General features: G+C 38.9%; 2 protein-coding genes across 7 annotated transcripts in view; one reads left to right on the forward strand and one right to left on the reverse strand.

Annotated features, from left to right (window-relative positions):
* The window catches only part of ATF7IP (activating transcription factor 7 interacting protein), a 110,003-nt gene extending 105,359 nt beyond the window's left edge, over window positions 1-4,644 (forward strand). For all 4 annotated transcript variants that reach the window (XM_082740594.1, XM_082740595.1, XM_082740592.1 and 1 more), the window contains exon 10: window positions 14-4,644. In XM_082740594.1, coding sequence (XP_082596720.1) covers window positions 14-201 — 188 coding nt within the window. In that variant the 3' untranslated portion in view covers window positions 202-4,644. The remainder of the gene's footprint in view (window positions 1-13) is intronic.
* A 715-nt stretch (window positions 4,645-5,359) lies between these two features.
* Window positions 5,360-13,001, reverse strand: part of PLBD1 (phospholipase B domain containing 1) — a 51,381-nt gene continuing 43,739 nt past the window's right edge. For 2 of the 3 annotated variants that reach the window (XM_082740608.1, XM_082740609.1), the window contains exons 7-11: window positions 12,552-12,752; window positions 12,305-12,445; window positions 8,250-8,435; window positions 7,519-7,625; window positions 5,360-5,659 (exon numbers count right to left, since the gene is read on the reverse strand). In XM_082740608.1, coding sequence (XP_082596734.1) covers window positions 5,477-5,659; window positions 7,519-7,625; window positions 8,250-8,435; window positions 12,305-12,445; window positions 12,552-12,752 — 818 coding nt within the window. In that variant the 3' untranslated portion in view covers window positions 5,360-5,476. Of the gene's footprint in view, window positions 5,660-7,518; window positions 7,626-8,249; window positions 8,436-11,201; window positions 11,465-12,263; window positions 12,446-12,551; window positions 12,753-13,001 lie in introns of those variants that run through there. The other variant, XM_082740610.1, reaches the window with a different exon arrangement.

A 13,001-nucleotide genomic window follows, 5' to 3' on the forward strand; every position in this document is an offset into this window, starting at 1 on the left:
CTTCTTTTGTTAGGAGCCCCCACGCCCTGTACACCCAGCACCCTTACCAGAAGCCCCACAGCCACAGCGTCTGCCCCCAGAAGCTGCCAGCACATCTCTGCCTCAGAAGCCACACTTGAAGTTAGCACGAGTTCAGAGTCAAAATGGCATTGTACTGTCCTGGAGTGTCCTGGAGGTAGATCGAAGCTGTGCCACTGTTGACAGCTACCATCTCTACGCTTACCATGAGGAACCCAGTGCCACTGTGCCCTCACAGTGGAAAAAGATTGGTGAAGTAAAGGCACTTCCCTTGCCCATGGCATGCACTCTCACCCAGTTTGTATCTGGCAGCAAATACTACTTTGCAGTACGAGCCAAGGATATTTATGGACGTTTTGGACCTTTCTGTGATCCTCAGTCAACAGATGTGATCTCTTCTTCCCAGAGCAGTTAAACCTTGGAGCCTTTATCGCTTCCTCTGAGTTCCACTTTTTGGTCTTGTTTTAATCTTGTGCATGATATCCATTGTAAAATCCACATTGTGCAAGATTTCTTGGACAGAAGTGTATATACACTACATTTGTTTATAATCAGAAGTAAAATAAATAGCCCATAAAGCAAGAATCTTTTTCCTGGACAATTGAAGCTTCAAGGTTTTGAAATGTAAATGTGCACCTTGCTTTAGTTTTAAGGCTGGGGAATATGTGTGGGTGTTTATGTGTGTTTTTCCCTATTTATATGTTTACTGCAGTGGAATCTCCCATTTCCATTCTCACATTTACCTCTCTTCAAGTATAAAGTAAGTAGATCAAGGGATCCGAGGTATGGTATGTGGCATGATTTGCTTCTGAGGCATCTATCTGTAGGTTCATAGCTAAATGACTTAAACTAAATCTGAACAAAACCCAAAGAAAGAAAGAAAAAAAAGCAAAATGGCTAAATAGTTTAAAATAGGTTAATTTGAACACAGGAAAGGATCTGTTCATCTTTTTTCTTTTCTTGGTTGTTAATTAGGTGAAAAAGATCTGCATTGGCCCTTGTTTCCTAATCTGGCTCTTACATTTATTTTGTGCCTTAAAGATTAACTACAAAAATAAACATGACCATTTGTCCATTGTTGATCTTCTCATTCAGCCTTTTGCCCTTCATTTCTCCTTCAGTTCTACTAAATATAGCACGTTTCCTTCAAGTCAATTTTAAACCAAGGCTTTAGGGATATTCTTACCAGTGGGATCACTACATTTAACTCTAAAAATTGGAGTCACTCTTTTCTTCTAAGAACATAAGTGCTTTTATGTTTGGTCACTATTTAAATTAACTGTGTAAAATGGACTAAGAGAAGAAATACCATATTGTGAAAGAAAATTGTCCTTCAAACATATTGTAGAATTTATGTTCCATACTGTGTTAAAGATTAGGAAAACAGTGCTTGTTCACTTTATCACCCAAAGTATAGTATTCTTTCATAGGTAGTAAAATTCACAAAATACAGTGAGCTACAATAACAAAGGGAAAGTTTTATTTCCTTACTATTCTCATACCTTTTTTTTTTTTTTTATTTGTTTTGTTTTAACCTTTTAACTTTGTTTTGATAGTGCCAAGTTTTGTCTGATTTACCCTCTGTCAACTTTGGACAGAATTTCAAGTATATCCTTTGGGGTTATTTTATGTAGCAATTAGGTAATCCTTTCTGTGCATCTCTGTTCCTGTTCAGAGTTAATCAATTTCCGTTTAGATCATGGATTTTCAGTATGAGTGCCAGCTCTACTGGTATCAGGTAGGTGTTCAGGTGTGGGTAGTTCAGGGCAGGAGAGATGGGATAAGTTTGGGGATGAGAGTATGGTTGGGAATAGTTTGAAAGAAATTCATGGAGTTTGTGAAATAGCTTTTCAAGTCATCTTCTCTTACCATATTTGAATTCATATTCCTACCTTCTGAGAATAAATTCATTTTTAATTTTTCTTGGGATTATAGGAGGGAGCTATCCCTTTTATTAATTCTGCTTGGTTTGCAACTTTGGTGGCTTGTAATGGGAAGCATTACAGTAATGCTGTAAAGAAACTCTCATTAGAGACTTCACTGGTCAGTATATTGTCACATTAGGTGTAAAGTTTGATTGATGCTGAAGAAAGCCTACAAATTGCCAAAATGTAAGTGCTCCAGAACCTTCCTTTTACTTTCAGAAAATGAGACCACAATGAGAATTGAAGTTTTTATGAATCCAATTTGCCAACCAAGTAACGTAGATGTTACTCATTCTAGGACTAACAATGATGGTAAAAAAAAGTTGTCAGTGTCATGCCAACGAAAATTTGAAAAGGGAGACATTGATAATCTTCTAGATGTGTATGAACACCTATCTATATCTGCATGTGTGTATGTTTTTGTCTACAGTGGTTGCGTTGCTGATCATGTGTTCAAGATCATTCCTGTCTACAGAATGGAAAGCCCGTGTTCAATTAAAAGTATTCTTTATTGGCCGGTTCTATGGTCATGTGATGACAATTTGCTTATCTAGCCTAGAAAAACTTCCCTTGGTGAATGTTTTTCACTAATCTTTTTTTTTTTTTTTCCTAAAAGCTTTCATAGCATTATATAATCAGGTGAAGAAAGCCCAGTAGAATGAAAATACATTTTAGCCTATACTGTGTCTTCTGTCAAACAAAAAAAGTAAGTTCTCAAATAGTAACCCTAAAAATACATTTACTACACCAAAATAAAATTTTTTATTCCAGATGGTGGAAGGAAGGTACAGAGAGTGTAATTATTTGAGGAAAGTGTGTATTATGATATGCTCTCCTCAAATTAGCATGCCATGGGATTTATAGGCAACAGCTATACTGAATTTACTGAAAAATGCTAGTGCTAGAACTATAGGCATTTATTTTTGACAGGTTTTGTTGATGAGCTCTGACTTTTGCTTTATTTCCTTTGGGAGAGAGATTGCAAGACTGTATTGTAGCAGTTCACACTCCATGGTACCTTTTCACAAAGTATTACAGATAAGTTTGATTATCCCATTTTGGGAATGCAAGTTTGCTACAGTTTAAGCCTGACATTATCTGTGTAAGTATTGCCTTATTAGAAATCCTGAAAGCTTCTGATATTTCCACCTAAAATATAGGATGTTCATATGGCATTTGAAGATAATGGTGATGTTTGTTACTCTCTGTTTTGCACTTTATCAGAGTAATTTTCACCCTGTTTTAAGTGTGAGTAAGTCTCTTTTTAAAGTTACGTTCTTGCCAGTAAATTTATAAAATACAAAGACAACATCTGTTGTTAACTGTTAACTTTCTGAGGTAACTATATCCCTGTTTCCCTGAACTCACTTTTTAAAATATGCAGAATATTGTGTACTGTTTACTACTATACTACACAGTAGATGTTCACAAGAGAAGTGAAGAGTACAGCTTTCTTCCTTGAAAAGTACATTTTATTGGGATGCCATTTGCCTCACAGAGTGTTTCCCACTTGCCCCACCCCCATTGCTGGATAATAAATGAAAGATTTAATTGGGAAATGTGACCGTAAGCAAGGAACTTTAGAATTTTTGGTACAACTGTCTGCAAAATTCCTTAGGCAGGCAGGCTGCACTATACAGTTCTCTTACTGTACTGAGTAAGTGTTAACCTAGTTTTTGTCATTTGCTCTTTTGCTTACATTTTCCAAATTATTTATGCAGGAAGGTGAATGTTAATATTGCATGATATGCATTTATCTTGTTGCACAAATTTGCCAGTACTGTACAAGATTAACAAAACAATGCCTGTGGTATCCTCTTCTCTTACTTTGATACACTGTGATTTTAACACATTAGAGTACTGCAGAGACCTTCCAGGTGTTCTCCCCAACTTTCCATTTTGGGCTATTTCAGAATCATATGATTTATTCCTTATTTTAATTTCTTTGTTGGCCATTGACTTGCTTTATTCTAATTTCCAGAAAAACCATGCCCCAATATTGGATTGTTGGAAATAATTCTATCTAAAATCAATGCAGGATTCTGCCTTCCCTTACTATTTACTGAGTGATGCCCCTCTCCCACTTTTTAAAATTTTTGGACAAAAAGAACAACCTCATGAAGTGTATTAGTTAGTGTGGCAGACTTAGATCGAATTCCTAAAATGCATTCCCCTAGAGCCAGCCAATGGGAAGGAATGATAAGACATGTTTTGTCTTCTTCAAATAGTTTTATCATGCTACATAAGGTTTTTGTTCTTGTTTTTGTTTTTTTATTTGTAGAGTCAGCTAAGTACCCATCATTCATACTTAAATGCTGGGGGGGGGGGTTGTTTTTGTTTTGTTTGTAAATAAGGTAACCGGGCAATCAAACACCTTTTTGGGATCCTGGATTCATTATTTTCTCAGCCATTTCAAAATTAAATACAAAAATAAATCCTTTGTAGGAAACTTGCATCCTGATTTTTCTTTATTGCAGTTGAAAGTGTAAATAATAAGACAATGTAAGACCTTCCTAATGTCTAATATAAACTGGGCTATAGTGAGTTGCCCTATTTTTATTAGGTTTTGAAGGTTTTGTGGGTTTTTTTTTCTTTTTTAAATGTACAGTAGAGTGGTGTCTGTATAAGTGTTAACTGTAGTGGGATTTTGTCCAGCAAGCCTGAAATTTATACTTTGAAATAAACTACTGGGTTTTTAAAATTCTGAGTATTCTGATTCATTCTAATTATTCTCAGCCCTTGTGTTGCTTATGGATGTTTCTCACCTCGTTAAGAATCACCCATTATACTGTATAGTATGGTTTATTTAACCCATTTTGGCAATACCACAACACTCAAACCACATTCAGTTCTCTAGCTTTGAAAGAGAAGTTGTTACGTAGAGTTGCTCCCAGATAGATGTGCTGTTTTTAACTGATTGGAGACCACATTAAGGTAATATTGTGTGCCTACTCTGTACCACAGAAAGACTTAGCCGTGCTTGTTAATAACCAGAAGAACCACTAACTGCATTTCTATTAGAGGTTCCTTTGAAGCTCCACCATCCCCTAGGGCTTTGTCATTAAGTATATTCAGCCCAGGGAAGGATAAAAAGCATGGAAGAGGACAGGTTCTTAGGAGCCAGTCTGGAAGTGATACTACTATCAGGTTCCTTGGGCAAGAACCCTATCACATGGCACAGCTGTCTAGGGGAACCTGGGAGATGTAGTACATGTGGCCAGGCATGAAAGGAGAATATGGATCTAGGTGAGCAGTTTCGGCTACCATCTTGTGTATATATATAAACTTGTATGCTAAAGCCAGGAATTACCTGTTTTCCAGAGTATTTCTTCTACAGTGTGTCACCCTGTAGTGAATGTTGTAAAAAAAGAAAAAAAAAAAACCTGCAAAATCAACAGAAAATGAAAGCGGCAGGCTTTCAATTTAACATAGTTTATTAGGACTAATTCTGAACGGAAAAACATAGCTAAAATAGTGCCTTTGGAATCTTATTTGCAACCTTCTATTCCCTTCTATTCCCTCAACTCCTTCCTTCATTTTATGTCACGTTTCAAAATCGGTTTCATGGTAATAAAATCAAAGTCATAGGTCTCTGGCATGCCCTGGTGGAGAGTTTTGTTGAAACGGTTCCAGTGAAAAACAGGGAGGCCACCTTGTACTGTGGGACCACTAATGGCATAGGCCGTGTACTCGGATGCAAGGTAGATATCTGCCACCTGGAAAGAGAGAGGAGAGGGACATCTTAGAAAACCATTTGGAAAAAACTAGATTCCTGTTTTTCCTTGTGGGGTTGTTTTTGTTTTTCATTTTGTTTGTTTGTTTGTTTTGGTCCTGCTCTTTTTCCAAAGTCACAGTATTAGCTCCCTTTTAAAATAAAATCTTGCAAGCTTCCACAACATGCTCTTCCATAACCATTTGGTATTCAGATGTGAATTGGGCAGAAGTGCATTAACGTAGCCAGAAGTGTGAGATCGGGAGACAGAAGGCTCATGTTCAGAATTTTAGCTCCAAAGCTTGTTTAAAAAAACCCCTATGGGATTCCATTTTCTCATTTGTGAAAGGATTTTAATAACCATACTTTAAAGAAGAGTTGTTATGAGGATTAATGAGAGAAAATGCTTGGAGTAGTGACTAGATACCTTCTTCAACAAAAGTTGTTATTAATCAGGGCAGTAATGAGATTTATTTTTAGGAAATTAAGTTCTATTTATTTATTTATTTATTTGACGAGAGAGAGAGAGAGAGAGAGAGCGAGTGCACAAGCGGGCAGAGCAGCAGGCAGAGGGAGGGGGAGAAGCAGGCTCTCCACTGAGCACGGAGCCCGATGTGGGACTACTGGGATCATAACCTAGGCAGAAGGCAGACACTTAACTGACTGAGCCACCCAGGTACCCCGTGACAAGAGTTTTAAAGTAGAAGAAACTCAATATCAAAAAAACAAGGTCTGTGGTTCTCAAAAACACCTAAACACTGGATAGCAGATCTTAACCTTAGAGGAAAAAGAAAAAGATACCTCATAACTTCTGATTTTCTGTATATCCCAAATGACTTAGGGGAAATGATAAGTATATCCTTAAACAAATTCTTTTGATGAAAAATTGGCAGATTCCCCTCTCCAGAAGAAAGTAAAGTTGGCAGATGGAAGGTTGGCTTGGGTTCTCTCAGGCAAGGCAGCAGAGGTAATTCTCTGTGTATTCAGGAATGGCTAGAACACTTCTTACACACTTTACTGAATGTTTGCAAACACCATTAATAAGAAATAAGCATTAGGGTTTCATGTGTGTCAGGCTCTCTATATCCACTGAATTTTACTTTACACAACATATTGGGGGTCATTAAAGCTAGAGTTCTGGTATATAGATAAAAAGTAGCTTGAGTAGGAACTAGACTATTCTGAAGCATCTTCTTTTCAGGCATTAGGCTGATAGAAAAAATTATGTGTAGGGGGATCAGCATTCTTAATAGTTAACTCCACTTCTAACTGATTTCTTCCAGAATTTAGGACTGAAAGTGCAAACAAAGAGACATGCCCAAACCAGGAATGCAAAAGGACGTATCAGAATGATTCTTTTCCACCAACCACATGGCTAACTCATACCCTCGGACACCCCAAATCCAGTAGTCTGCAGGAAAATTCTTAATGACCAGATCTCTGAGAGGGAAGAAAAGACCCTGATTTGTAATGTTTGCTGATTTGCATAGTATAAATACTCCTCCTTGGCTGATTGCAAGCTGTCCACATCTGATTTTAACAACTGGTTCTCACAGCCCTTACGAGCTGGCTTCAGTCCACCACTGCAAACAAGTAATACCTATTTATTATCTATATTAGGTGATGCATTACAGCACTTAATAATTCTAACATGGTGAAAACCCTTTAGTGCTTGTCCAGTAAACTTGTTCCTCCAGCTAAATTCAGTTCCTGTTTAATGTGAAAGCACACTGCTCCCAATAATATGTTCTTTGGACTTTGGGCTAGTCTGGTAATTTTGTGCTTTAGGCCACAAAAATATCTGCAGCTTTGCCTTTGGGCAGACCTAGGTGCAGGTAAAAATTAAATTCAAAATCATGTTACCTTTGTGTCATAGCAACCTCCAGGACTTGGGTTAAGTGAGTTCAGGTCTTCACGGCAGCAGATGGTATTGCAAGGATCGCCCTTACTGTAAGGATCTTTCTTATAATCTAGGGGAAAGAGTGATAGGGATGAGGGTGAGTTCTGGCCTTTCGGAGATATACCTGCCCACAGGAAGCTTTTTGAGTCTCTGCAAGTCTAGATAATCAGAGTCTATCTCATTGGAGTGGCCTCATTGACCCAGCCGCTCTCAAGAACCTTGAACAGTGAAGAGTGGATGGAAGAGAGAGAATAAAGGCTAAATGTGCATCACTGTTCTTCAACAAAATAAATACAAATTTGATACTGTTCATCAAAAATAAAGTGGTTATCAATAATTTTTGTTTTATTAGCTGCTTCTGTCCTTGGAAGAAAACCTGTGTTAGGGTTGAGGGGGAGTGGTAAAAAGAAAGTACTCTGTATGGGTTATTTTATCTGTGTTTTACATGCTATTTTTTTCAGTGAAAAAAATCTATAGAATCTTCTTCCCTGTCATCTTATAAAAGAAGACAAAATCCTATCTGTTGAGTATAAAATATGTATAGTATTGATAGAATACCAAATACCAAATAACTTCTTTTAATTCCTTCTAGTACAAAGATTGATTCTTTACGTGGGAAAACTTACATGGATTCTTTATCCATGCAGAAGAAAAGGAGTTTTGAGGAATGGTTCTTGAGAAATGTGCTACGTACTATTGTATCGCATGATATATTTCATGGATGCCATATCCGTCACGTCCCCTTGGTCACGCCGGAAGATTTTGGCTCGTGAAGCCATGTCATAGGAGAACTCCAAACCCAGCTTCTTAACTAGCATTGGATAGCCACTCCAGGTGTAGATTTTTTCATGGAAAGGAATGTTGTAGGAGGGCCAATATCCTGATTCCAGATGGAAAGGAAGGAGGGTGAGATTGACAGGGAGACAGAAAAGAGAGATGGAACAAAAGAGATGTCATTAATGATAGTTTCTTTTGAAAATCAGCATAGATGTGTGATTATAAAATGACATTACAACGAAAATAAAGCTCTGAATGTGAACACTGGCCTTCAAACTGATCCTTTTTTAAATTTACAGAATCAATATACCTCTAGATGGTTCCATTAGGGAAAGAGCATCAGAATGCTTTGGTTTTCACCCAAAATTCTTAAAGCAATCTATTAACCAGAAAAATAATTTGTAATCTAATTAATAAAATGAAGTAAAACATGGAGCTGTCTGGGGAGCTGGTGTAAGTGAACCTGGTTCCTGAAACGCCAAAAGATAGTTTCACAGTGTGGCCCTAAGAAGGAGCAGGCCAGGTGCTAATCATGGAACAGTGGAAGAACATAGTACCTAAAGTTAAGAAAGCCTGAATTTTAGGCTCAGGGCTGAATCACAAGGTCTCGGGCAGTTAACTTAACTTCACTTTATTTGCTCTTTTTAATGGAGCAGGAAAGGAAGAATCCATAATTTGAAGAGATTGGAGATAATCTTTAAGGTTCCAGCAGGCTTTAACCTCTTTGAAAGCATTCCTTAAGGCTTAGCTTCATCCCAAGCTTCACGATGTGCCAAGGCCATAGAGCACGTTCGTCACTAAGCATCAGACATGTGACACAGCTCTAGTACAATCAATACTTCAGGAACAGCCCAGATTCCGGGGTCTACAGGACAGTTAGTCAACACAGGCGGGACTCCTCCACCATTCAGGGTTCATTTTCCATCCCCCATATTGTCTTGGCCTTTGTCTGCCTTTCTCCCTTTTTACTGTTTTATAGGATCCCCTACTCAGGGGTGAGATTACAGAGATTTTAAAAAATGACAAGACACAGGCCAGCATCAGGAAGAACTGAGATTAAAGACAATATTGAACTGACAGGCTAAAATCATGTTCATTACTATAGTATATCTAGGTTATATATAGACTTAGGGGTTGGACTGCCTGGATCTGAAGCCTGGTTCTGCCTTCATTAGGTTTGTGACTTTAGACAAATTATTCAATTTCTCTGTGCTTCAGTTTCTTCAGCTATAAAATGTGAACAATGAAAATACCTATCTTACAAGGATGATGATGAGCATGAAACGAGCCCAGGCAGATGGAGTGCTTATAATAGCATCTAATACTTGGTAAGCATTAGATGAATATTAACTGTTATAACTACTATACTTCTCTTAATGTGAATGCAACTCAAATGAATAATCAAAATGGCTGCTTTACTCTTCACATTTTCCTAAAGCTTCATGATTTATAAAAGCATTTGAAATAGATTATCTTATGTCACAACAACCTAATGGTGTATATAAGCCTTATCGTCCCTCCTTATAAAAAATGAAACAGAGATTCAGAGATGTCCAAAGCCTCCTTTCTGACCAAAAGGCATCCAGCAATATACCACAGTTGCTTCCAAATTCCAGGAGTTCTGTAGAACTGACTTTTTATTTTATTTTATTTTATTTTATTTTATTTTATTTTATTCTATTCTATTTATTTGACAGACCGAGATCACAAGTAGGCAGAGAGGCAGGCAGAGAGAGAGGAAGGGAAGCAGGCTCCCTGCTGAGCAGAGAGCCTGATGCGGGGCTTGCGCATCATGACCCGAACCAAAGGCAGAGGCTCTAACCCATTGAGCTACCCAGGCGCCCCTGTCTTTTTATTTTAATGGCTGTGTGATAGCGCATAAGTATTTGGGCAAATCACCTGTTTCTTTCTGAGCCTTTCTTTCCTTATAGTAAAATGGTAACAGTGCAACTTATCTGGAAGTATATTAATGAAGATCAAACAAGAGAATGTAAGTAAAAGGCTGAAAAGAGTGCATAGTATACAGTGGACAATGAATTTAACTCTGTGTTCTTCCCACCTTCAGCAAAACAACTACAGACAGATCAGCATCAGATTTTTTTTTGTCTAAGGGTAGATTTCTTCATGGAATCTAGGAATAAGATCGCAAAGAACCTGAGTCTGCCATTCCATAATCAGTCGCAGTCCAAAGAAGAAAAGGCCATGAATAATCTGTCCCCTTTAACACACATCTCCCTCTTGAGGCTGCTGATTTTATCAGGCTCTCATGATCTGGATGGGCCAGGCCATGTCAAGATCGGACAGCTGACTTCTCAGTTTTGAATGGCAGTCCTAACTACGTGACAGCCAATGACTGGACTTCTCTGTTGAGCCGTATCTGATCTGCTTGGCAACTGAAATCTCCATCTTTATGAATTGTTTTCTGCGTATTATGAGCATTTGGTTGGCGTCATTATAAAATCTCTGCGGACCCGGGAGCGGACCAGGCCCTGATTCTGGGGGTCCATATCTTCCTTTGATTCTGCTTCTGCTCATCTCTCAGCTGATCTATTGCAGCACTGTCCTAATTAGTCCCCTGCCTTCTCTCTGACTCCCAGTCTGTGCTCCCTTTTCTAAAACTGCCATTTTTCACTCACCACTACTTTCCACTGCAGAGCCCTTCCTCTAGCTGTCTCGAAAGCTAACATTCTCTCAATCACAGCACAGTTTTCATGCCTCCATTTGTTTGACCTTGTCCCCTTGTCAAACTGCTGAGCTCTTTTTTGACATTTAACCACCACTCAGACATCATCTTCACTCTTCCTTTATTCAACAAATATGCACATATGTTGTGTGTGCCAAACACTGTGTTCGATGCAAGGTAAGTAAGACCGCTTGCTTTGTGTCAGCAGTGTGCTCAAGAATTAGAAAGAATTATCCCAATTCACTCTCAAGACAACTTTGAAATTGGAAAAGAAAAGGTCCGTATTCCCGCATCCAAAAACTTGGGAGGCCAGATAATTCAGAACTCAGGGTTTTGCAGATCTTAGAACAGCAGTGGGGTATGCATATCACACATGACATTGCAGTGTCTGTGGGCAACACTTCATAATCAGAGGCATTGGAAGCTCTGGAGACTAATGTACAGTGTCCCTGCAGGAGAGGAAAAAAAGACTAAACAGTTCAAGTCTACCGAACTGTCAAATGGGTAGTTTTGCTACCAAAAGGTCAGGTCAGGTCATATTTTGGTACTAAGTTTAGGAAAAAAAAAAATTTTTTTTTTTTAGATTTCAAAATTACAGATAAGTGATTGTGGACCTGTACCGCTAATGTAGTGTTTCACAGACGGAGAAAGTGAGGCTTGGAGAGAGTAGTAGATCATTTGCCTGAGATTTTGAGGAGCAGAGATTCAAATCAAGGTGGTGTCACTCTAAAACCCATGATTCAAATGTCAGGGCTCTGGTCTTGCCCTTCAGACCCGCCTTCTCTGATCCTCTTACTGACCATGCCCACCCCTGGGCTAGGCACCCAGACTTTATGACCGCTCTTTCTGTTCTGGGTTCTAAGGGCTGTTCCGTGCCTCGCTTCCTCACTAGACTGAGTTTCTAAAGGTTGGGGCATTTGTAACCTGCAGCCATGCTTTTCCAATCCCTGGGCCAAGGAAGCACTTCTGTAAATATTTGCTGAGTTAGACTAAAAGCTTTACCCAGGAGCTCAGGAGATAAGGTAACGTTAGAGTGATGAGAAGCCCATAAATGCCTGGCTTTGTCCCCAACTATACAATGTCATGTAAGAGTCTGGGGTGCAGATTTCACATGTTGTGCTGAAGCTGGGAGTTCTTTCCCAGTGTAACTAGCAATGGCTTTCCCATCTCTTCTTCCCCGATGTACCCCCCTCCCCATCACAGAGCCCCATACCACACATTCCCCACTACAAAGGCATACACACTCACAGACGGATCAGACTTCCAGACTTCAAGCATAAAGACAGTACCTTTCCGTAGAATCTCAGTTTGGTCGGAATATTCTACATATGTAGGAATTTGCTCCACAATGTACAGAGTGCCTGTGTCAAGGCTGTACTTCGGCTTTACCTTCTTCAAGTCCAGGACCATGTATTGGTTGTTATAGGTGCCTGAAATGTTGGGAGACACGAAGTAGGGTTTGGGTGCGGCTCTACTGGTTAACTCAAAATCTGAACATACATACATGCCTAAGAGCTCTTCTGCCGGGCCACTTACCAGAGTTGTAGTTTGAAAAGATCTCTGCCCACTGCCTGCCATCATTTGCCATCATATTGGCCACACGGACCCTTTGCCATGCGAGGAGAGACTGTGGTGCCACAAGCTTTAGTAGAGTTTTATTATACACACTGTTTGTGGTCTGTAGCAATATCAAACCACTGCTAAGAATGTAAAAGTCATCCAGAGACTCCAAAAACCCTGCAGAAGAGACAAATAGACAATGAGCATACATCTAGCTGGTATATTCAACCAACATTATTAGCATAGAGCTTTGCATACACAATGCATTTTACAAAGAGTATCAGTTATTATGATCCTTGATCTGCGGTAGCCTCTCTTGGTTTGGGCTCACCTCTGTAGGGCTTGTTTAACAGCTCCTTATAAAAATGTGCCAATGGACCTCTGACCCTAGATTCCCTATTGATATTTTTTGATTTTATAATTTGG

Source organism: Mustela nivalis (assembly GCF_964662115.1).
Source record: "Mustela nivalis genome assembly, chromosome: 7".
NCBI classification, from domain to species: domain Eukaryota; kingdom Metazoa; phylum Chordata; class Mammalia; order Carnivora; family Mustelidae; genus Mustela; species Mustela nivalis.